This window comes from Melospiza melodia, chromosome 16 (assembly GCF_035770615.1).
Source record: "Melospiza melodia melodia isolate bMelMel2 chromosome 16, bMelMel2.pri, whole genome shotgun sequence".
NCBI classification, from domain to species: domain Eukaryota; kingdom Metazoa; phylum Chordata; class Aves; order Passeriformes; family Passerellidae; genus Melospiza; species Melospiza melodia.
The window spans coordinates 11,036,313-11,060,331 of NC_086209.1; the positions used below are offsets into that span (position 1 = coordinate 11,036,313).

The window sequence follows — 24,019 nt, forward strand, 5'->3', positions numbered from 1 at the left end:
TGTCTATCAGTGTCTCTTCTATTCCTCTCTAAAACTTTTGCATACACAGGAATGTCCTTATGATTAAGCCATTTGTTTGGCTGAAGAGCTAACAAAATAGCTAAAATAGTTCTTAGAATTGTTTGAGGGGTTTTGAATATACCCATTAAAGAACAGCAGTTAGTTAAAGAATATTTGACATGCCTCTGGAATATTGATACTCTTTCCCCTTACAACTGTATTCATGTTCTAGTACTACAGTATTGTTTCTCTAAGCATCAGAGACAGCCTGAATTATCATCTTTGTGTATTTGCTTCCTGTAAATTCACTTCAGTTTCATTACCTTAGGAGAAGGGATGCTAAAGAATGCTCTCAAGAGTTCATAGAATCAGAATCCAAGGTTGGAAGAGACTTCAAGGATCAGCTAGTCCAGGCTTTTTGGCAAAAATATGGTATAGGCAGGCTGGCCCAGCACCCTGTGTAGCCACATCATACAAGTGTCCAGTGTTGGGGAATCCATCCCTTCCCTGAGGAGATACTCCAGTGGCTGATTGTTCTTGGTGTGAAGTGTTTCCCTCTTGTGTCCAGTTGGAATCTTCCCAGGAGTAACTTGTATCCATTACCCATTATTTTTCCATGTTAAAAGGATATCTCCCTTGGTAGCCACCCTTTAAAGACTGGGACGTGGTGCTAAGGTCTCCCCTAAACCTTCTCATGGCTGAGCAAACCCTGTTCACCCTGCCTTCCCTCTCAGGTCAGGCTTCCCAAGCCTTGGATCAGCCTTTGTGACCCCTCTGTGACCCTTCTGACCCACCTCTAGCCTGTCCACATCCTTCTTGTGCAGCAGGGACATAAACTGAGCAGGGTGTTCTGGGTGTGGCCTACCAGCACTGGGAATATTGTATTTCAGGCAGGCTCTGTAACTATTTTGTTACTCTTTTTAGAACTCAAACACATTGTAACTGTGGTGCAGTAACAGTCACAGGCACTGCACACCTGCTGATACATCAGGGGATGTGACAAATCTTCTAAAGTTGCTGTGAAAGTCTTTGGTTACATAATCAGAACCAGTGTGTAACTAAACTGCACAAAGGTTTATCCCTGGGAAAATGCTGACCACTTGGACTTATTGGATACTTTTTGGGTTTACCTAGGATTACTTATATACACCTAATTTAAAAATGTTCTATAGATTTCCATGTTCTGTATTTACACTGTTGTTTTAGTTGCATTTATCTTTGTGCAAAGTGTTCAGAACACTTTGTACATTTTAAATCAAAATAGCTGTGACCCTTTAATGGACAGTTGCAGGTGGATTTTTTGTTTTTAATTGAGTCTTTCCAATACCAACTGTATCTGATTATGAGGATAGTGTATATGGGAAACATCCTTTAGTCTTACCATTGAAGAAACTACAGTGTCTGCAGATTGAATCCAGATACATTTATAAATGATCAACATAACTTGTACATGTAACTCTTTTTAATTAGAAAAGTATAGTATTTGTCCTGAGCTTGCCTCTGCCTGAAGGGTGGTGTATGAGAATCTGTAAAACCTCACTTTTCCCTTCCTTACTGCATGAGTCAAGATTCAGTTGGTTAATTGAATTTTTGCTTATGTTTTCATTCCTTAAGCTAAAGTTTTATTTAGAAGTATTTATTTTACTTATTAGCACATTGATTTAATTAAGCAGGCAGTGGAACTGTTTGTAATCAAATTAACAGCAAACAGCTTTATTTTTGTAGTTAATTTGAAAAGTTATGTTTTAGAATTAACTGTAATGTGTTTGTTTAGACTTAGCTGGAAGTGTATTGCAGTTGTGTGACCTTTTAATGGATTTATTCTTTAGGTGTTTGGGAAACTGGGGGGGTGTCCAACCCATTCCTTCCTTTTCTAAATGTTCTTTTCTAATCTTTCTCACTTTATGAACTAATCTTCACTCTTCAGTGCTGTTCTAACAGACTTAAAGCAGTTAAAGCAGACTTAAAGCAGTTCATGCCAATGTTCCCTGTACATGGTGTAAGACAAGTTAAATGTTCTTTACTTCCATGTACTTATTTGGGGAAGGGATGGGATGTTCAGATACCTATAAGATTTATGAGTTCAGTTTCCACTAAAAGTTGAAAGTCTAGTGCTGTTGTCTGCTTACAGACTTTCTTTATTCTGACTTTGCTCAGTTTCTGGAGACAGACAATGGAAATACTGTTTTACACTGCAGGTTATAAAATAAATGGTGCCAGACTTGTGTTAGGGTTTGTTTTTTTCCTTGCTTTGGTATTTGTCCAAGTTACAAACCACACCAAAGCACCCAAAATCTGATGTGTCATCAGCTGGCAGCAAGTTGATTAAGTCTTTCTGGTAAAGGTGAGGTAGAATGGATGTAGCTTTCCAAAACTCTGCATTGCAATGGTAGAGGAGCAGTGGAATCTGTCAGGAACAGCCATGAGAACACAAGAAATGGAATAGGAGAAAGCAGAGCCATGATGTTCTTTTTTTCCCTCTGGAAAGCAGCTCTAGAGACAACTGAATGGGGCTGTTTTAGAGAAAACACATTTGCGTGTCATTGTCAGCAAAGAAGAGAGCAGGAATAAATTTACCTGTGGAATGGCATTGTAAGAAATTGAATAAGAAAAGAGGAGTGAGCAAAAAGCAAAAAGAAATACCTAGTGCAAGAAGTATTGAAGGTTCAGTCTGTTGTAGGAGAATAAAATTCCAGTGAAATAAAAGGAAAGAGGCCTAAATTTTGTCAGTGTGACATTTAACATAGAGTCACTAACATCAGGTTTTGGTAAGTTAAACATTTACTGAAACTGGAGAAGGATGTGATTAATTTTGAAAATTGAAACACTGATAGGTTTGGTTCAAGTGTTATCTTGATTGTTTTAAACTAGTCTTCCACTTCCCTCTTTTGTTGGTGTCCTTTTAAGTAGGGTGTCTCTCTAAAAAGAAATACAGAGCACATTTTAGTAGAGATGTTTTTGTCCCCAAATAAAATTGTTAACTTGTGAAACTGGGGAAAGAATGAAGTATACTGATTTAAATCTGTGTGCTGGTGTAACTTAAATACCAAGGGAAGTTGTTTTAATTTAAAATGTGCTCTTAATACTTTTTAGATCTAACTGTGTAATTGTTTGGAAAAAGACAAGTGTAATTACTGTATTGTATCCATATTTATAATAACAGATGTGCTGCCTTTTTTATGGAGCTTACCAGAATTGGTTAGAAGAGATAGTGGAATAACAATCTGGAACATATTAGAGAAACTAACAATTATTTTCTATGTTTAGCTGTTTTTCTCATTTGAAGGTTAGAAGTTAGATTAAAAGACATTATTCAAAGTATTGTCCTAAATACTTTGTTGATAAGATTATTCTTTAAAAATGAATTATAGCTTGTTTAAGCAGCTGATTCCATTCATTCCTCCTGGGCAAGACTGCAGGTGTTAACTTAGTCCAGTAACCTCCATATCCTATTTCTTTAGCCCTGTGTCTGATTTGTGTTCTTGCATCCAACAGTCCTGGTGAACAGTGTTGTGTGTATTTAATATAAATGTTTCAGTTAAGACGAAATATTCTTGAATTGAGTAAATAAGCTGTAGGTTAAATTATAGATTGAGTTTGAACATCTCTTCAATCACTCTTTGTTTTGTTAATAAAGTATTTATGTTTAATATTTGAGCTAGGTCTGATATGTTAGAATAAGATTTCTTTTTATTTACATGTCTAGGACTACACATTAATATTTGGTGATGTTGCCTTAATTTAACAGCACTACATAAACCACACTACTCCAACACTGTCCAAGAGTAAGGAGAGAGAAGTGGAGAAGAAAGATTTGGACAAGTCAAGGGAGAGATCCAGAGAGAGAGAGAAGAAAGATGAAAAGGACAGGAAAGATCGAAAAAGGGTTGGTGGCATTTTTAATGAACTGGTTTAGACAGTTGGTTTGTCCTTGGAAAGCTTTCTGTTGCAAGCCCTTGCAGTAATCATTGGCTGTCCAGCCCATTTGAGCAGAATGATCTGTATCAGAGGTGCCTTTTTTGTTCTGTTACTCTTTCAAGGGTTGGTTTGCAGTAATGTTTTCAAACCTCTGCTCCCTCCAAACTGATCTCCAGAAACTTGACACGAGATGTAACAGCTCAGTTTCATTCTAAATATTCAAAAATTAGTTCTCCAAAGTAAGACTACAAGCAGGTGCTAATTCAGGAGTGTGTTGTAGTCTGCTAACATCTGCATAATTGTATTTGGTGCCAGGATCATTCAAACAGTGACCGAGAGGTACCCCAGGATTCAACTAAACGACGCAAAGAGGAAAATGGCACAAGTATGTATTCTGCTTTTTGAGTGTTTGTCAGGCTTTACTTGGTGTGAATTACAACTTTGTGTTCTGTTTTTAGCTGGTTCTTCAAAACATAGCAAAAGTGAAAGTCCTTCTGATTCCCCTCGCTTAAATGAAAAAGAGAAGGAGAAAAACAAATCAAAATCTTCAGGAAAAGAGAAAGGTGATTCAATCAAGGCAGAAAAGATGGAGAAGAGCTCCTCTGGTAGCAAAAAGGTAAAATAAATTTTTCTCCTCTTGTTTATTTGTTGTTGCTGACAGAACATGCTGATATTTTTTTCCTAAAACCTATTGCTGCTTTACAGCCTAAATTTAAAAGATATGCTGTGAATGTGTAAGAAAATGCTCCTGAAACTTTTGGGATCTTGTGACTTTAACTATCTCAGCAGTCACTCCCAGCAGGAGCAGGGTAGTTTGGAGGACTAATTCATTTTGGCAGTAGCCAGGAAGATTCAGAACTTACAGGTTCTGAATAATTTAAAATATTTGCAGACTGCTCTTAACTTACATATAAACTAGCCTGTAATTCAGATTTCCACATGCATGTGTCAGCACAGCTTCTTTTGGCAAAAGCACGTGTGTTGCAGTTATATTTATATTCACCAAACTGTGGTTCCCTCTTGCAGCTCTGCTGCTGGCACTAACCAGGGAACTGGATAAGAAAGATAAAATAATTTCAGAAATCACAGAAGCTGAGTACTGTCATTTTGAGTGATGATTTTTTTTTTAGCTGTGTTCACTTATAATGTTAAATGTTAGAGTCTTCCTAAATGTCCTGTACAGTGGGTACCATAATAAGCTATTTCCCATATGTGTATTTTTAAAGGAATCAAGACACGATAAAGAAAAAGCAGAGAAGAAAGAAAAGCGGGACAGTACCGGGGGGAAAGAAGAAAAGAAACAATATCCTTTTAAACATTGATATTTCAGAAAATTTCTGCAAATGAGCTTCCTTTTGTTATATGTAGCACAATACTTATTTTTTTCCTTAACAATGAATTTACTCATAAATCATCAGACAAACATAGATAATGAAGATTCTTTCAGGAAAGGTAAAAATGTTTGTTATTTAATTTCTTTGATTTGGTATCTCTCATGGGCCCAGTTGACTGGTAATGGATATCCAGACAAAACAGCCTAAAATCAGCCAGGGTGGTTGGGTGGTGTTTTGGGAGGTTTTTGGTTGTGTTGAGGATTTTTTTATTTTTGATTGATGGTGTTTCATGTTTGGGGTTTTTGTGGGTATGGGTGGTTTTGGCTTGAGTTTTTAAAATAGTATTTTTATTTATATTTTAAAAATATTATTAGTATTAAATTTTTATTACTGCTTGAGGAGAAAAATATTTCCCTGTCATCATCACAGAGATGATACAGATGCTCAGATTATTATTTTTGGGGGGGGGGGGAGGGGGGTGAAGATGAGGCAGACAATGTGGTGTGTCAGCAGTGGTTGGTGGTGTTGCATCTTTGTTGCTTTTTCCAAGAAAAGTTACCATACAAAAGCAGAGGTGGATTTATGTAATTCTGATAATCATCAGCCCTGATAATCTATGTGTTACTGGCAAAATCTTGCCCAATCTGTAGCAAACTCAAGTTTTGTATCTTCATCTTACTTCAACAAAAGCAGTAGCTTTTAAACCACAGTGCTGCCTGATGCAGTTGGTCAGCTGATTGTCCCTGCATAATCTTTTATCTGGTCTGATCTGAGGAGCAGGATAAAGGAAAACTTTGGCATGAAAACGTGGACTATTTAAAGAAAGAAAAGAAGCTTTGGAGTATTTTGAGTAACCCTTATTCAGACTAGATCTTCTGGAAAAAACAATTGTTCTTTGTAGTTGATGGGGCTCTGAATGGTTGGGGCTTTTTTCAGACCTGTGGAGCTATGTGGGCACTTAAAATTTGTTTTATGGTTATGAGGATAGGCATTTTTTCTCTTCTTTGAGAAGAGAAAAATTGAGCCATTGAAATAATGAAAGATACTTCTGTGAATATTTTGTAAACTGAAAATTATGAACATGCTCTGGGAAGAATTTGCTGGAATTTTCTTGACTCTTTGTCCTTCATAGCTGTTACTGTCTGATCACTGTAGAGGAATCCCAGCTTTTTCCCTCTTCTTTTAAATGCTACTTTGGACCAGAAGGAAAAAGGCAGTCTTGGTAAATGAAGTTCACCACTGAGCACTTACAGCTTCTTTAATAATGAAATACGAACTTTTGTCTTGACTAGCAATTCAATATATAGTGGGGATTTAAGGATATAAAGTTATTAGTTAAAAAAGCACAACTATGTTTTGCTGAGTGTAAATAACAAGTGCTCAGGTAAATGTCAGTTGTACTGTGGAATTCACATCCAGCTGTGTAATGGTTGGAGCTTCTGGCCTGGAGCACTGACAGCACCCCACTGTGTGCATAGTGAAGTATGAAAAAGTGCTTTGTGTAGCAGCACAGTTGTGGAATTTCATCCTGTGCTCCTGTTAAATCTTTGATACCATTCTCCCTAATGTACAATGTCTGATTGGCTGCATTTATTTCTTGCCTAATTTAGAGACAGTAAGATTTTGAGGGGATTGCACTTCTAAAGGAGTTTCTACCCTCACAAGTGACTACTTGTTTGCTATTTGTATGTTTAAATTAGCATTTCACTACTTACAGGGCAGTGTTCACAGTCATGTACTTCTTGCTGTGGAATGAGCCAGAGTTAGGGAATGATAAAAATTTTATTTTATTTCTCATTCTTTGAGTTGTGAATGGAATAAAATGTGAAGTTGTGAGATCAGTGTTCATTTGAATATCTAATTCTAATTATGTACACCTTTGTTGCAGGTGACATTGAAATGGAAAGATATCCAGCTGTGACCAGAAGTGTATTTTCCAGAGTATAGATTGCACAGAAAATTGTGAATGAAGAGGACCCATCTGCATCTCCTTAAATTATTCAGTTCTCTGCTTTATTTCCCCATGCTAAGGACTTAATTGTTAAGTTGTACATTACTGTATTTTTAACTTGTTGCTTAGTTTCTTATACATTTATTTTCAGTACCTGGCTGAAAGTGTTACCTATTCCATATTTTAGCACAATGTGCTGCAAACAAACAGTTGCCATAGTGCAAATGAGGTTTCATGTGTACATAGTTCCACTTCAGTTTGTCGAAAATACTGCCTGAGTGTAGTAATTCTTTCAATTTGAAATTGCATTCTTTTAGATGTTTGAAAACCACAAATAAACAGTTATTGAACCTTTTTGGATTTACCTCATTTAAACTCAGTTTTTATTTATTACTTGGCCTGTTTTTAATATCGGTAACTAAAAAAAAAACAAAGTTAAGTGGGAGCACTGTTTTCATGCAATGCTTAGGGAATATTTGTATATTGTGTATAACGTTGACTTGTTTAAAAAAAAAATGAATGAACCCTGTCCCATCCCAACCTAAACCTGTGCTCAGTTGTCCCTTGTCACACCTTTTGTTTGTCATGTTGTTTTTAGATTGATTGGAAACGCTCTCTTCAAAACTGAAATAAATTAAGTTTCAGTTACAGCTACAGGAGCTTTGTATTGCTGAACTTTAGTCTGAAAATTTCACAATGACATTTTTAAAAAAAGGAAAAAAAAAGAATTTTTTTATCTGCTAAATTCTACCAGTGTAACCTTTTTTCTAAATAAACAATAGTTTTCTCAATGGGTCGTAAATCATTCTCTGTGTGGTCACTTTATTACTTCTCTGGATTATGAAAATTGGATGTTAGTTGGAATCAGGGTGGGATGGTTCCTGTCCCTCTGTCCCTGCCCTGTTTTAGATGCCAAGGGCTGGTTGTGGACTGTGGTGCCTGCTGTGAAGGCACAGATGTGCTGCCCTTCTCCAGTGGTTTCCAGGAGCTCTGGGTTTGCCTTCCTGCGTTCAGCCAAGTTTACACCTTTCTTTGAAGCTGTTTGTCCCTGGTCCAAATGCCATTAAAATCTCAGTTTTTATCAAATATTAATACTAGTAAACGTAGAGACTTGTCTCTTAAATATTTTGGGGTTTTGTTTTGTCGGGGTGTTGGTGAGATCTTAATACAATATAAAGGGAATTTTGATCAAAAGTTGAGCATCCCTGGTGCTGTATTCTTTCATTAATCTGGGATTTGGAACAAGATGCATGTTCTCTTGATGCGTGTATTTGAAATACTAAATATTAAGAAATTGTAGTGCTTATAGACTTGGTCAGTAAAACTCTCCTGGTTGTCTTTGTTCTGATTACTGAGTGAATCATAGGAGATTGCAAATCCTGGCCCTGCAGTGGAAGAACGACACAGACAAATTGGGAAGAGAATTGGGTAAGAGTTATCCAGCTAACTGGAGGTGAGAAAGAATTACTAAAAAGAAGAGTCGCTAAGCTAAATACTCAGGACCTTTTAATTACCTCATTGGGGCAGTCTGAAATTAAACACTTCTATCAAAGTCACTCCAGTCCCTGGGCTTCACTCGATGTGAATGAGGTGGGGCTTTGGGCAGGGCTGCAGGGGCAAAGGAGGTCACCGTGGGGCTCTCTGAATACCGTGTGATCTCCAAAGACCAGGAGCCCACCTGTGACCCCAGACACTGCCAGGGAAACGGAACCAATAATTCAGAATGCAGCTTGGAGGAGGCTGTGCCTGGCCTGGCAGGGGCGTTGTGCCCGGCTGTGGCGCGGGCACGGCAGGAGCAGCGCGGGGTTGGCACATCCCTGAAGCAGCCGGAGGAGAAGGGGTGTGGGATGTTACACTGACCCTGTCAGGGGTCTGGCCAGTGCAGACACAACCCCAGAGAATTGCAGCAGTCAAAAGGGAAGGATTAAACTTTGTGCTGCTGTTGGGATAACTCGGATGTGCTTTGCCACGTCCTGATTTCCTGAGAGGGGCCACAGGAACAGTTTCTGGCCAAGTTCATGCCTGTTGGGGGGGTTTTCTCTCCTGGATCCATTGCAAAAGACAGCTGGTCCTTCTGATCCTTCTTCCTTATGTGGGTCTCTGGAGGGAGTTGGGTGCATTTGTGGAGACAGCAGTGAGGGTTTGGTGATGGGAGTTGTGTGCAGAGTACAGCCATGGGGAATCAATCAGTGAGGGCTGGAGAAAGCACGGAGCTGGCCGGGTTGTGTGGCTGTGCAGGCCACCGGCACACACTGACTTTGTGCCCAGGTGGCTGAGAATGCCAAGGACATCCTGGCCTTTATCAAATAGTGCGGGCAGCAGGGCCAGGGCAGTGCCCATCCTGTGCTGGGGAGGACACACCTCCAATCCTGTGTCCAGCTCTGGGCCTCTCACGGCAGGAAGGACCCTGAGGTGCTGGAGCCTGCCCAGAGAATGGCAACAGAGCTGGGGAAGGGTCTGAGGAGAAACAGCTGAGGGAGCTGGGATGTTCAGCCTGGAGAAAATGAGGCTTGAGGGTGACCCCATCACTTCGTACCTGTACCTGTACCTGTTGTCAGCTGGGGTCAGTCTGCTCTCCAGGCAACGAGAAACAGAACAAGAGGAAACAGCCTCAAGTTGCTCCAAGGGAGGTTTAGATTGGATACCAGGGAAAGCTGCTGCCCTGAAAGGTTGGTCAGGCATTGGAATAGGCTGGCCAGGGCAGCGGTGAAGCCACCACCCCTGGGAGTGCTCAAAAGAGGTGTGAATGTGACACTTAGGGTATTAATGGTGATCACGGCAGCGCTGGGTTAAGGGTTGAACTCAATGGTAAGTCCTTCCAAACTTAAATGTTTTTATGATTTGAGAGGATTGTGGTGAAGGACAGAGCTGGGAGGGTGGGCAAGCAGCCCTGGTTCTGGCCCGTGGTCCTGCGGGAAAACCTGGTACGCAGAACCCATTAATTAAGCCCTAAATTGATGTTCTAATTGCTCTCTATAATCTGCAGCATCTGTGATAGGTCACAGCTTCAGCAATTTCATAATAAGGTGTTTTCCCTCAGCACTGGCAAACGTCCCTTGTTTAAAGGTCAGGGGAATATTAAATAAACACCATTTATATTTATTTGCCTCGGATCAAACCACGGCTCTTACATTAATTTTGGAGGATTTTTTGGGCAATTAGACTGCTCGGGCCATATTTGGAAATCAAATGCAATATTTATCGAAAGGCTTGGGATGACATTAAAAGCCAGCGGCAGCAGCGAGCAGGGGCAGAGGATGCTCGGGCTGGCGGCGCTCCCGCCGTGCCGCGGCTGCCGCTGCATGTCAGTGTTGGACCGAGCACGGCCGAGCACAGCCCGCCCCTCCCTCCCTCCCGAATCCGCCCTTCCCGGCGTTACAGAGCCACAGAGCGCTCTGGGTTCGAGGGACAGTGAAGATCACCACGGTCCAGCCCTCTGCCCTGGTGGGGATGCCGTCCCCAGACCAGGCTGCTCCGAGACTTGGATGCTTCCAGGGATGGGGCAGCCGCAGCTTCTCTGGGCATCCTGTGCCAGTGCCTCAGCACCTTCACAGGGAAGAATTTTCCTCACATATCCAATCTAAACCTACCCTCTTTCAGTTTAAAGCCACTGCCCCTTGTCCTATCACTCCATGACTTGTAAAAGGTCATTTTCAAGGTCTTTTGTAGCCCCTTTAGCTACTGGAAGATGCCCTGAGGTCCCACCAGAGCCTTCTGTGGGCAGAGCAGTGCCAGCTTTGGGGATGTTTCTAGGGGAAAGGGGCTCCAACTCTCTGGGTTTCTTTGTCCGTGTCCCTGTGTTATGGCCTCCAAAGCAGGACACTGCTCCAGGGGGGATCTCAGAGGAGCAGAGTAGAGAGAGTACAATAATCTGCCTTGACCTGCTGGCCATGGCTCTTGTGACGCTGCCCAGGATGATGTTCTAGGCTGTGAGTGAATATAAGTTATCCCACAGATATCCCCTTTCCCACAGTGCCCTCCATGCCCCTCTCTGGCCCTGCAGCAGGCACCAAGCCCTTGTCTCCTGTCCCTGCCCTGTCTCCTGTCCCTGCCCTGTCTCCTGTCCCTGTGGCTCTGCCCCAAACCTGCCCACACCATCCGGCCCAGGGCCCAGGCCCTGCTCTCCCACACTCTGCTCTGCTCCTGCCTTCCTTTAATCATGTCTGGTGTTACATCACACCCTTCCCCACTTGTTACAGCATATCAAGCATCTGCCACATGCTCATTAATTGGTCAATTACTTTATTTATGTGCTAAACATTATCTAAAGCACCAGTCATTACCAGCATCATGGCTTTGGTTTGTATTATATATTTTTTACAGGCTTTAAGTGATTTACCTTCTCCTTGCCATGAGGGCTGGGGTGCTGCCTGCACCTCTGTTAACCCTTTGAGGTCCAGTCACCATCTCAGTCCCATTCCTGAGCCCTGTGCTGGTCCCCACTCTGAGAGGGCAGGTCATTAATCACTGCCAAGTTTCCCAGCCCTTCCTCAGAGCCATTTCTCTTTGGATTTACCTTGTTTTCTACTGCTGACTTCAACTCCTCCCTGCCTGAAATTAGGGTGAAGTAAGAAAACTCTGAAACCACAAAATGATGGGAGAATCCCCCATAACTGTCTGCTGTGGCAGGCCAGGTGCCACCACACACCCTGGCTTTGATCTGCTGCTACAAATCAGCTCTGGGTTCACCCCGAGGTCTCAGCTCTGCCTGTTAGCTTGGAGGTGCCATCAGGCTTCTCACCAGTGGGGAATTGCTGCAGAGCAGGATCTTGTCCTCTTGCTCTGCTGTAAGATGTCCTGTCATTCTCAAAATGCCATGATGGCATAAATAATTAAAGGCTATAACACTTCAGTGGTAGAAACAGCAATAAATAAACACTTGGTGTGTACACCAAGGCTTTGTTATCCTGCCCTTGGTGTCAGCCGGTGGAGGCACCACCATCCAGCACATCAGCCTCTGCCATGGTGTCCAGCCCTGCAGGAGCCTCCAGGGAGCTCTCCCAGGGCACCAGGGAGGGGCAGAGGTTTCACTGCTGCACTGGCTGGAGGGTGTGGGGGTGTGTGTGAGCTCCTGTGCTCACTCTCCCCTCTGGGTGCTGCTCCTTGCCTGGTGGGGCAGCTGCTGCCTGTGGCTGCACCCAGGTGGAAACCATTGCTGCTCATGCTGATGCAGTGATGGTGCCATGTTACAAACCACCCTCAGTAATTTCTCTATTGGTAACTGATGAAATAAAGGCAAGAAAGCCCAAGCACAGAGTCAGAGCAGGACTGGGATGCTGATGGGCAGATTTTGGGCAAACCTGCTGCTCACAGGGTGCACATAAGAGGAGTGTCCCAGTCCTGGAGCTGGGGCTGCAGCCCTGGTGTAATTCCTGGGCTGGGCAGATGCAGCAGGGGCTGCCCTGGCCCCACTGGGGCTGTCCCATGGTGTAATTCCAGCCTGGCCCTTCCTGTGCTGCAGGAACAGGGTGCTGCTGCTCCTGGGGACACTGTGCTCCCTGGTACCAGTTTCAGATGTATTATATTCTTGGTAAATGCTACTATAAAATTTATAATATCCATGCAAATATTATCTCTGTACTTAAATCCTTTAGGTTAATTGAATAGAGCTATCATTATCCAGATCTTGTTTATGTATTGCTGCCTGCAAAATAGAGCCCCTTTTCCAGAGTGAAATGATGAATATGGGCACCAAAGACATTTTGTAATTTAATTGCAATATCCATGACATAATATTATTTTAATAACCATAAAGAACAATTGTTTTCGAAAAAAATAAATGTTGCACTGCTTTGTGCAAAAGCTTTGAAGGGAAACCTATGCCACAATGATACAGTATTTATTTTATTTTGTTAGGTGTGGTGTGCCATGGGAAAGAGCTGCTGTTGGTTTGGATTTTTAGGCTCAAACCTGAGCACTGTTCAGGTCCTTTTGCTGCCACTGATGGCTCTTGCAATTTGATGCATTACTCTGAATTTTTACTTGTATTATTATCCCCCAGCTGCAGAAGTCTAGAGACAAGGTCATGCTGGGTGTGTTGGAGCCCAGCATTGCAGGGGTGCCGGGCAGCCCTGCTGCCATTGCAGTAGTCTGTGTAGCAGCCAGGTTTTGGCCCAAAGGGCACTGCCCTTGGCTCAGGGAGGCTCCAGACTAGACCATCTCCTGCCTCTCACTGTGTGGCCACAGACCCATGTGAGGCCATCCTCCAGCCCATCCCAGCTGGCCAGGCTCTCTCAGCTCACTGGGTGCAGCTGCGCCACTTGCACAGCCCTAACTTCACCTGGCACATTTATTAGAAAAATTTAACACCCCCTGTGCAGGGCCTGGTAGGGCAGCAGGGCAGTGGCTGCTCACTCAGGGCAGGGCTGGCATCAGCCTGGCACTGGCCTTTGGCTGGGCACAGTGGGCACACAGAGCCCTCCTTGCAGACACATTTGGCAGCTCTGGGGGAGGCAGCAGAGCTCAGCCCGTGGCTGGTGCAGGGCTGTGTGTGCCCGTCAGGCAGCAGGGAGAGGGTCAAGGCAGCTCTCTAGAAAAATGCAGTCTGCCCATGTTGGTGTGGATGTTAAGCATGAAATGAAAGCTGAAGGACAGAACAATATTTTTTCAGTGCTTCCCTGTGTTTATTGTGTGAGCACTTCACACATAAATAGGCTCATTCAGAGGGGCCTCCCTGTGCCCTGTGGGAAGTGTGGTCCCACACGGAGCCCAGTGTGCTCAGCACAGCACACAGCACACTGTTGTCCTGCTTACACCCAGGACAACCTGACACCTCCATCCTTGTAGGGTGGTTAGGGTTGAATGATTGTTATTTATTGCTCAAACTTAGTCCTTGCTTATTCCTGAGCTTACCTGCAGTTGCTGAAGCCTTGGCTGAGGACCCAGGGTGGGCTCAGCACGTGTTTCCCCCTGCACTCACGAACAATGGGCTCCAGAGGCAGCTCCACAGGGACTGGGTTCAGTTGGGACCCACAGCCAGGCCCCAGGTGCTGGGCTGGGAAAGGCACCAGTGACTGCCAGCACATTTTTCCTGTTTCCCCTGCAGCCAGAGGCAGGGCCACAGGGACACTCCAGGCATCTCCTGTTTTGCAGGGCGTGTTTTTGGCCAACTGATACCAAACCACCCAGGTCCATGCCCACCTGCTCTGCAGCAGTGCTACTGCCCAAGACCTCCACTGGGGGTTTTTTATTTTTCAGAGGCTGATCTTTTCATCCCCAGCCATGCAAGGGAAGCGTGGTGCTGCTCCAGCCCAGCCCCAGTGGCCCTGGGTGCTGACAGTAGTGCGGCCCCCATTGGTCCCTGCAGGGAGCCCAGGGAGCTGCTCCTATGGGGACCATGAGGGTGCTGTGGGCAGGGGGAGCCCCACAGAGGAGCTGGGGTGTGCTTTGGGTACACCCCAGTTCATACCAGCATTACTTACCACAGTTCATAGTTTGGGGTTACTTGGAAAAACTACCCTGTGGGTGAAGTAAACTCAATAAATTAGAGCTGGGATTAGCTACAATGCTGGGTGAAAGGTTTTTTTTCCTTAAAGAAGCATTGCTGAAAAGCTGGGAATTGCAGGAAAATACATCTGTGTAGTGAATATTTAAGGAATTTATTTAGCCACACTGCTGCCCACTGCAGTGGCAGGGCAGAGCATCTCCCACCCTGGGTGCAGCCCTGAGGCTTCTCCCCTGCTCCTCACAGGGCGCTCCTTGCACCTTGCAGGATCAACCAGTTTCCATCATCAAGAAAATAAAAAATTGGTTGGTTTGCAGGTTACCAAACCAGGAATACCCATTTCCCAGCAGTGTCCTCAGCTCACTGTGGGGGCCCCTAAGCTGCCAGGCTGGAAAGGCTTTGAGAACTTGGTCTAGAGAAAGGTGCTCCTGCCCAGGTGGGGCTGTTGGGACTGGGTGATCCTTCCAACCCAAAGCTTTCCAAAGTTCTGTGGGAACATCTGAGGAGATCCCAGACTGGCCAAAGGGAGCACAGGAAGGGAGGGACTCTTTCTCCTCCGAAGAAAAGAGAAGCAAGCTCTTTAATTTTTTTTTCTTTACAGTTTTATTTACAAAATGTATTAAAACCCTTTGTACAACACCTCATCAAAATGAGGCTCAGTAATTGATGTCCACACATGCAGTTTATGCTTTTACAGCCATTAGTTTGCTTGGCAATTTTTCTGCTCACTCAAGTGCAGTTTCAACGACCAAAAATAGGAACTTAAATTACAAAAAAAAAAAAAAAAGAGGAGAAAAAAAAAGGAGAGAACCCCCTAAGCCCCTGAAGCAAAACAAATTTAAAAAAATATACCAAAACAAATCATCATGAGACTACTGCCAAACTTCTGATAGCTTGAAGTTGGTAGCCAGAATTGGTAAGCACTCAACACATTTTAGATTTACATGCAAGTTTAAAAAATATCGAACCATTTACCAAACTCCCTTCACTGGTGTGAAGCCTCCACTCTTAAAAATTGATCTGATAAACATACATATTTTATACAGCTTTTAAGAAAAACGTTTGTTTTAAATACAACTCATAACTGCACAGCTTTAGCTCACCCTTGCTGGGGACGTGATCGTGTTCAGAAGTTGAAAAAAAATCAGAGTTTCATGAAAAGAAAATGAAAACAAAACAATTTTTTGTCAATATCTCGTTAAAAACTTGAACAATAAATTATTCTCCTATGAGCTTTTAAAATGATTTTATATTACATTTTGTTGGAAATACATATTTTTAACAAGACTTTTCTTTTTATTATTTTTTTTGCTTTTTGTTTGTTTTTAAATCCTATTAAAAGTTCAAATCTATCATCAGCAAACTAAATGCCTAAGGGTCAGACTGGTTTAAATGAGTTTCTTTTTCACTGTATGTTATTGATGAAATAAAACTCTATCATAAACTACGGAAAATACATATTGTCGATTAGAGGTAATTAGTAAGCAGATATTCCATTGAACATTTCCCACGTGATTGACAATATGTTTAAAGTTTTGTGGTTTTTTTTTTTCCTTTTTCCTTTTTTTTTTTTTAATTTTTATTTTTATTTTTAGAGATGAAGTTAAGTAGTTTCCAGGCAGAGGTTCAAGGCTGAAATGCTGCTGTCTAAGATGTTGGATGTGAGTAACAGTGAGCTCCTCCTCACAGAGAGGCAGGGACAGAGCATCCTCTCACCAGGCATGAAACAAGAGCTGGCAGGAGCTGATAGAGTATAACAGTACTAGCAGGAGTCGTGTTAGATCGCTTACTATTACTCTGGAACTGCAGCTAAACCGGAGTTACTGTCCTCTTCCCTTGCTTCTGCTTTACAAGGACCGGGGCTGAGGAGCGTTAGCTGAGCACGGCGCTGGGCGGGAGAGAACTGGGGAGAAGCAGAAGCAGGCCTGGGAAAAACTGACCTGCCTCTCTCTTGCTTCATTGCTTGATATTAAACAGTGAATTAAAATGCAAATGCACAGCAAGAAAAGAGATATATGGTCTGAACTTAAACTGCAAGTAGCTTTTCCTTTTTTTTTTTTTTAATTTTAAAAGCCACCCAATGTCATTTTAATAAAGCACCTGTAGGTATGCCTGATGATAGAACAAAAAAAAGGAATGCAATATTTTCTTCCCGCACTTTAGCTACCTTGTCAAGAAATTAATTTACTGATCTGGAAGCAAGACATGCAGTTCCACAAATTACTTTCTTTTGGATTTACAGATTCACAGTCATTGACCTTAATTGGTTTGAATTCACGGATTCTTTCCCTCCTTTTGCTGCTATACAGAATTGCTCAAATTAGCTGGAGAGGTTAAAGTGGCTCAGAAAAAAAAAATAAAATGACACCACTGTAAGTAAATACTGAAACATCTTGACATCAGCTCATACAAGCAGTGGCAGGCCAGTCCACGCTTGCACGCAGCAGATTTCTGAGGCTTTGTGTCAGGAGCAGTTTCATAATTTGATACGATTGGGGTGGCTGATGAAACCAGCTGCAGCTGCTTTCAGGACACAAGTTCAGTTACTGTGCAGTGGTATCAAAGAATGGCTTTTGTTGCACTGATCTTTTTTTACAAGAATTTTTTTTTTCACATACCAATATCTTTTTACCAGTCCTTTTTCCCTTCCATTTGTTTCTTTTTTTATTTTTCTTTTCTTTTCCTCTCTTTGTTTTCTTTTACTTCTTTGAAGCAAAGCAAGAATATTTCAGTGATGGTTTGCATTGTTGTGAGTCTCAGAGTCTTCCATAAGGCACTGAAGGAAAAAATACCAGTTTTTCCTGTTAAAAGTACATTGCACCATCATCAATGCGTGTCATGCTTGACACCTCGGAGAGAGTACAACTGGCTCAGATGGTCCAAATCCATGAAGTAGCCACATTCTCTGCTGCTTTTTGTCTTGCATGCTGTCAGGGTGAAGATCTAAAATAAAACCAGAGAGATTTCATCACTGCCTGGCAGAGAGGGGCAGGGGAGCTCAGCCATGGAGAGGCACAGATTGTGGGCAAGGGGCTAACCAGGCCTCTTCAGAATCATTTGTCTGCAATTCAACTCTACTTTTTCTGCTTTGGAAATCATGAATTCAAGTGTAGAAGGTTTCTTTGTATTGCAAGTTTTTTTGAAACTTCCTAAAAGCACTTACCTGATCTGATTATAGCTTACAAAACAAAGAGGAAGAGATTGGTGACAAGAGAGATGAGAATTCTGATTATAGTGATTTTTAAAGCAATTAACAAAATACTTTCATTTGAACTAGCTCGATGCTGGAGAGAGGAGTTACTCACTTTGGCATGAAGCCAGCTTCCTCTGTGTATAAGACAGAATTGTACCCTTCTGATCCTACTTCTGATCAGGGAAGAAACTGAAATGACTCAAACTTATAAACTGCCACAAGATGGTGTTTCAAAAGCCTCTTGCAGCAGCCCTGGTGCACACAACAGAATAGCACAGACAGCTGAACAAAGGGCAGAAAGAAGAAGGGTTTGCTCCCGGCCCGCAGCCGTACCCCTAGATTTTCACACTCTCTGTGCCGTACACGTTGTAGCCTTCCCTGTAGGTAGCATAATTCTGGGTGTTGGTGGCAGGAGCAGGTTTGAAGTTCTGCGTGTTCTTGGTGAGCTTCATTCTCTTGGACTCGGCCCGAGACTTGTAGCAGAACTCGATCAGTGCCACCATCATGGCCAGCCCCAGGCCTCCCACAAGGATATAGAACACGCCCGCAACATTGCTCAGGCTCAGAGCGCTCGTCTTGTCCTAAGAGAAACCAGCCAGGCTGTTAGCTCTGCTGAGAGCAGCAGACGCACAGACAGACAGACAGACAACAGGCTATTTGCATTAGGCCTAGCTGGAATAGCTACACTCATGGTGTTCAGTGTCTGGCCCTCGGACCAGGGCTGTCCCCCCATCCCCGAGCCCGGGGCTGCACAGCAGCGCCTGCTCTGCCCTCCACCCTGTGCTGGGTGAAACCCTGGCTCACCCCAAGGCAAGGAGGCTTTTTTGGCCTCTGACTCCCCAGGCCTTTGGTGTCCCAGAGCAAGGTTGCCTATGGCCGAGCATCCCTGGTAGCAAAGGCACTGGGGAAAAGTTGTGCTGGTGGCTGCATAAAACAGCAGGATTTATAGAAGGCCATGACAAAACTAGAAAAAGAAAAAGCCAAACCACTACACACTTGGGTTTGGTCAATGTAGGTAAAATTCTTGAGATACTGCTGAACTTAACTACCTTTTTTCAACAGTTAGGAAAAAAAAACACCCTGGAAAGATGGTCAAATAGCAGAGCCCTGAGCTAAACTAGCACCTTTGAATGAAACCAGACAATGTAACACAAAAATCATTGGTCAGGGTTTATCTTCCTTCAATACATGTCAGATAGGGGAGATGCTTGCATTTTTTAAAACAAGGTTATGGAATGGGATTAAATAGATCTGCAACCCTTCTGCTGCTGCATGGGTGGTGGCTGTGGGCAGGAACAGCTCCTGGCTGGCACAGCTGGCTGGGCTGCCACACCACGCTGGCCCAGGTGGACAGGCAGGTACCAAAGAAATTTATCTGTGCCTAGAGCAGGCACTGCTGACAGAGCTCAGTTAACAGTTCTCTCTAGGGAGAGCTAAATTTGCATATAGTCAGAGTAAAATATGATTTACCTTGTAAGTATCTGTGTGTTTCACAGACAGTTTGGATACATGTGGTTGTAGCAAACAAGCTGCCATTTACACTAAAGATCTTAATCATTTATACCTCTTTTTGATCACAGTTCCCTTTGGCAGCTGCTGTGTATTTAGATATCCCATGATCCCAAATTTATCTGACACAACAACTACTGGGCTGTGTCCTAAGCAACTTCCAGTCCTACTGAAATCAATGAAATTTTATTATTGGCTTCGCTGGAATTTGAAATGGTCCTCCGACACTGAAAGGGTGCTCTGAAATTATAGTTTTCTGTTTGAATGATTACAGAGAGCACTTCCAAAGGCACCAAGGGAGTTAGGCACTCAACTGCGACCGATTTCAGCTGGAGCTGGATTCCTCCTCCTCTTGGTGCCTTTGAAAATGTCCTTCACTCCAACAAGTCCAGCACTTTTACAGAGTTTTTCTCCCCAATGGGTCTATAAGCATGAAAAAAAGGTCCTAATTTTAACTGAATGGTGTAAATAAATATTCCCTACAATTTAAGTGTGCAGCTACTGGGCCAATCCCCCTCAGGGGTGGGACCTGCCCTGGGGTCTACAGTGGTCCTGCATGAGGCTGGACAGCCCCACAGCACAGCTGGTGGATGACAGGACAGTACAGCAGCAAAATGGTTCAAAGCAGTATAAAAAAGAATATTCAATATTTAGGTAATGATTCACCATTAGTATTTCTAGATTAAAAAAAAAAAAAATCCAATCAATTTTAAAATGAATTGGCAAATAGGGCAGGAAAGGGTTTTCCTTATCAGCTGTCTGTCCTGAAAATTTGTGCCCTTAGCAAGCATGTGACTGTTTCCCAAACTGACATGTAGAGAACCTAAGTAATAATTTTGAAACAAAAATGGACTTTTTCAATAAAAATAAGAAAAGATGCTGGCCTGAATAATAGACAGTGACTGTGCTGAAACTTGCACATTTAAATGAAGACACCAGCTTGGGAGGCTTTGGGGGCTTCTTTTAGCATGTTTCTAGCAAAATACTCACACAGTGAAACATACTTACAACTACAGTCTGTTACTGCACATAAGAAAAATGCTGTCATGTTCTGAAAATTACTTATTTTTTTCTATTCTTTTCTTTCAACCTTCAAAATGTAAATAGCAATTTTTGAAAGTCATTCTTGGTATAAACAAACAGTGGGTCAAAATGTGATTGCTAATCAGTACAAAAAGACCTTCAGCGACTGACCTTACTTCCGGAGTCCTTGGCTCCACATTCACCCTTATCGTACCACCATTTGTTTTTCAGCTTGTCTAAGATGCCTTGTTCACTGAGTTTCAATACTGCAAGGTTTACAGGAGTTCTTCACGTGGGAAATAACATAAATAACATTATATTATGTTATTTTATGTTATTCAATCTTTAAACTACTTTAAAACTATACAAAGCGATAAAGCAGGGTTCCTGGCCACAAAGTATTTACACTGCAGGCAACTGGATCATCCCCTTAAGTTAAGGCTAGAGCATCTCTACATTACCAGGTCCTGCCCATATCGCTTTGAGTAATCGGCACTCACTGTTAAATGAAGGCAGTAGAAACAAAGCAAGGCCAATCTCCCACTTTGGTGTGCCACAGGCACTTGCAGTAGCTTTACACATCTGGGTGGGTTTGATCCAGCAGGGCCCCCCATTGCACTGACAGACAGACAGACAGACAGCAGCCTCCACCCCGGCCACTGTGGCTGCGTACGGTGGAACAACGCTTGTAGCCCCTGATCCTCAGCAGCCCCTGCGCCTGGCGGGTCTCTGTGCACATCTGCAAAGCCAAAACCCCCAGGCTGGATCCCTGCAGGGGGGTTTTGTGGCCATCACAGGATTTTGCAGCCATCACAGGATTCTGTGGCTGCCACAGCCCCTTCACCCCGCGCTGGCTCCTCCAGCTCCCGCTGCCGGCGCTGCAGGGGCTGCGCTCGAGGCACCGTGCTCAGCTGCACTCCCTGAAATGCTGCATCTCCAACTCCCCCAGTCCAGGGAACTGCAGCAGAAAATAAGCAAATGCAGACCTCTGTGAAGCAAACTGATGAATATGGAAATGCCGGCTGAAAGTGCCCAGGGTGGGAAATGTTGGCAGGATAAATGGAGTTGCTGACTCGTGCTGCCAAGAGCCCACAGCCCAGGGGGGCTGAGCTCATCTGGCCCCTCCATGCGGGAAAGCAGCACCTGAGGAGCTCTCGATTAGGTTTTGTCATTTCCACTTCCTCCTCGTGTGAAGTCTTGGTTTCTTCCTTGCGTGTTTCCATCAGACAGGCTCCCTGTGTAAGGGACATCAGCTCCTGCTCCTGCTTGAACAGCTCTGATCCCTGCTCCACGGCCATACAGGGCTGGGTTCTTATCCCCAGCAATGCTGTGCCACTTTGCACAGGATGGCACCAGGCAGACAGGTGCACAGCCTGCTTTGGGTCCATTCAGGCCTGCTGTCAGCAGAGGGGATGCAGGAGATGCCCACATCTGCCCCAGTGCCAGCCTCATGTCTGGCTCTTGCTGCTCTCTGCCTTTCTCCCACCCCTGCCCTAAGTGTCTGACTCTCTGCAGAGCAGAAAAGACTCAGGAGAAAGAGCAGCAAGACCTATACAAAACACCTTCAATACAAGCTAAATTGCACACTGGCACTTAGGGAAACATCCCCAGACTGGGAGGGCTCACAACTCTGAGCAACAAGAATGGCTGAGCCCTGCCATGTCTGGGGCAGGGCAAGATGCTGGAAGAAGTAGCAGGTAAAGAAAAGCCCTGTTCCCTCATGTGCCAAGAAGCTGCTTTTGGGATGGCTGTGAGACTGCTGGTGGCTGATGCTGGGAAGGGCTGCTCTCAGAGATGCTCCGTGTCCTTAGGCAGGAGGGTGGCAGCCAAGCCCAGGAAGTTCGTGGGCTATCATGAGAAAAATGATCATATTCAAGAGCTCCTGAATGCTCCATGGCTGCTCCAACATGAGCCTGTGTAGTGTCACCCAGGCCAACAGGGAGGCAAGAGCAGGGGAAAGCCATCAAGGTGGGGACAAGCACTGGTCCCAGTGGCAGCACTGCCATCACCGCCTGCAGAGCTGCCTGGCTGTCCAGGCAGAGGCAGCACCACTCTCTCCTGGCCTGCACAGAGCTCAGTTTGACACCAGCCAAGACTTTATTTTTATAAAATGGCTATTTTTAAGCAGCAGCTGTAATCTAATTAAGTATCAATCAGGGCTGGCTGTACACACTCAGCTGGACACAGCCAACGGGTGGCAGTGACAAGCCACAGGAGACAGACCGTGTTTGCTGGCCCGGCACCGGCAGCAGCCTGAGCTCCTCCAGCAGGAGCCAGAGGCACCCTAAAAGCCAGCTGTGCTGCAGCTCCCCCTGCATCCCCCTGCAGGTAGGCTGTGAAACATGAACGGGATCAAAGCACACCCCCAGACACTGCCAACACCTCGGGGGGGCAGGGAACACTCCTGCCCCCTCGGTTACAGCGATGGGCAGCAGCCAGGGGAACACTCCTGCCCCTCGGTTTCACTGATGGGCAGCAGACAGGTCCTGGCCAAGCCACCACCACAGACCCTCCTGGGCTGTGCTGAGACCCCCAGTGACCCCCACAGGAACACACTACGAGCAGCTGTGCACGCCTGCAATGCCAGCCAGTGAAAGCTCAGTGCCTTTACCTTCCCCTTACAAGCCCCAGCAGAGAGCAGGGTGAATTATTGCTCAGAGAACAGTACTCTCATTTTAAATTTCATTTAAAAACTATCCAATTTGGAGAGATTTTATGCAATACATCTCTCAGCTTTGAAAAGCATTGTGCAGCTGAGAATACACAAACAATAGAAAGAAGGTTATAAACACCTTTCCTCCTACCTGCATATTTTATTGTGCAAATTTTCCCCTCCCCCCAGTCCTATTCCAAACACTATTTTTAATTTGCATGCCTTTGTAAACCCCATACGGAGTACTGAGAATTTGCATAACATCCAATACATTATAGATTAGCTTTCACAACATTATACAGTATTGGGAAATGAGGAGGCTTAATATGCTAATTAGGATGCTTTATTTTTTTTAAGCTAAGATTGCAGCTAATTGTGCACATACAACTGCCAAAAAAAAAAAAAAAAAAAGGAAAAAGTAGTAAACTAAAATTATCTTAATTAAACAGATGGGAATTTGCCTAAAATGGGGTTTTCATTATCATTTGTCACAGTCCTGTTTGCCAGGTGAGGTACCACATTCCCTCAGCCTGGGTAGGAGAGATGTGATTTGGTTTCATCAAAGTCCTAAGGAACAATTTTGCCTGCTTCCAGGAAATAAATCCCAAAACCTCCTAATGCATGAGCTGTTTCTTTTGCAGCAGGATTTGAGAAACCTTACAGTGGGAGAAGGCATGATGCCTCTGCAACCCCTGGTCCAGCACTTCAGGAATGCAGTACGAGCAGGTGCAGGATGGACTCCTCAAATCCCAAATTCCCAAGCTAAGTAGGAATACTGGAAAGTGAGCCTGGTTGCTGATGCGTTTTCCCATTGCTCATCTCTGAGTAGCTGTCTAGCCTGGTTCAATTTAACAGTCAGAGTCAGTCATGGCTTTGGCTGAGATTCTGATGGAAGTGCAGAGAGCCATGTCTGGATCCTGGCATTTTTCACTGAGTGCTCAGCAGTGCCCATGGCACACAAATCCTCTGTGTCACCCCTCAGCTCACACTGAGC

General features: G+C 43.9%; 2 protein-coding genes across 9 annotated transcripts in view; one reads left to right on the forward strand and one right to left on the reverse strand.

Annotated features, from left to right (window-relative positions):
* Positions 1–8,005, forward strand: part of THOC2 (THO complex subunit 2) — a 47,902-nt gene extending 39,897 nt beyond the window's left edge. For 4 of the 6 annotated variants that reach the window (XM_063170597.1, XM_063170599.1, XM_063170600.1 and 1 more), the window contains 6 exons: positions 3,749–3,886; positions 4,234–4,303; positions 4,377–4,534; positions 5,145–5,221; positions 5,323–5,370; positions 7,141–8,005. In XM_063170597.1, the coding sequence (XP_063026667.1) occupies positions 3,749–3,886; positions 4,234–4,303; positions 4,377–4,534; positions 5,145–5,221; positions 5,323–5,350 (471 nt within the window). In that variant the 3' untranslated portion in view covers positions 5,351–5,370; positions 7,141–8,005. Of the gene's footprint in view, positions 1–3,748; positions 3,887–4,233; positions 4,304–4,376; positions 4,535–5,144; positions 5,222–5,322; positions 5,371–7,140 lie in introns of those variants that run through there. The other 2 variants (XR_010029752.1, XR_010029751.1) reach the window with 2 other exon arrangements.
* An 8,183-nt stretch (positions 8,006–16,188) lies between these two features.
* The window catches only part of GRIA3 (glutamate ionotropic receptor AMPA type subunit 3), a 141,594-nt gene continuing 133,763 nt past the window's right edge, over positions 16,189–24,019 (reverse strand). The window contains exons 14-16 of one of the 3 annotated variants that reach the window (XM_063170603.1): positions 20,544–20,658; positions 18,174–18,421; positions 16,189–17,590 (exon numbers count right to left, since the gene is read on the reverse strand). In XM_063170603.1, coding sequence (XP_063026673.1) covers positions 18,176–18,421; positions 20,544–20,658 — 361 coding nt within the window. In that variant the 3' untranslated portion in view covers positions 16,189–17,590; positions 18,174–18,175. Of the gene's footprint in view, positions 17,591–18,173; positions 18,422–20,543; positions 20,659–24,019 lie in introns of those variants that run through there. The other 2 variants (XM_063170602.1, XR_010029753.1) reach the window with 2 other exon arrangements.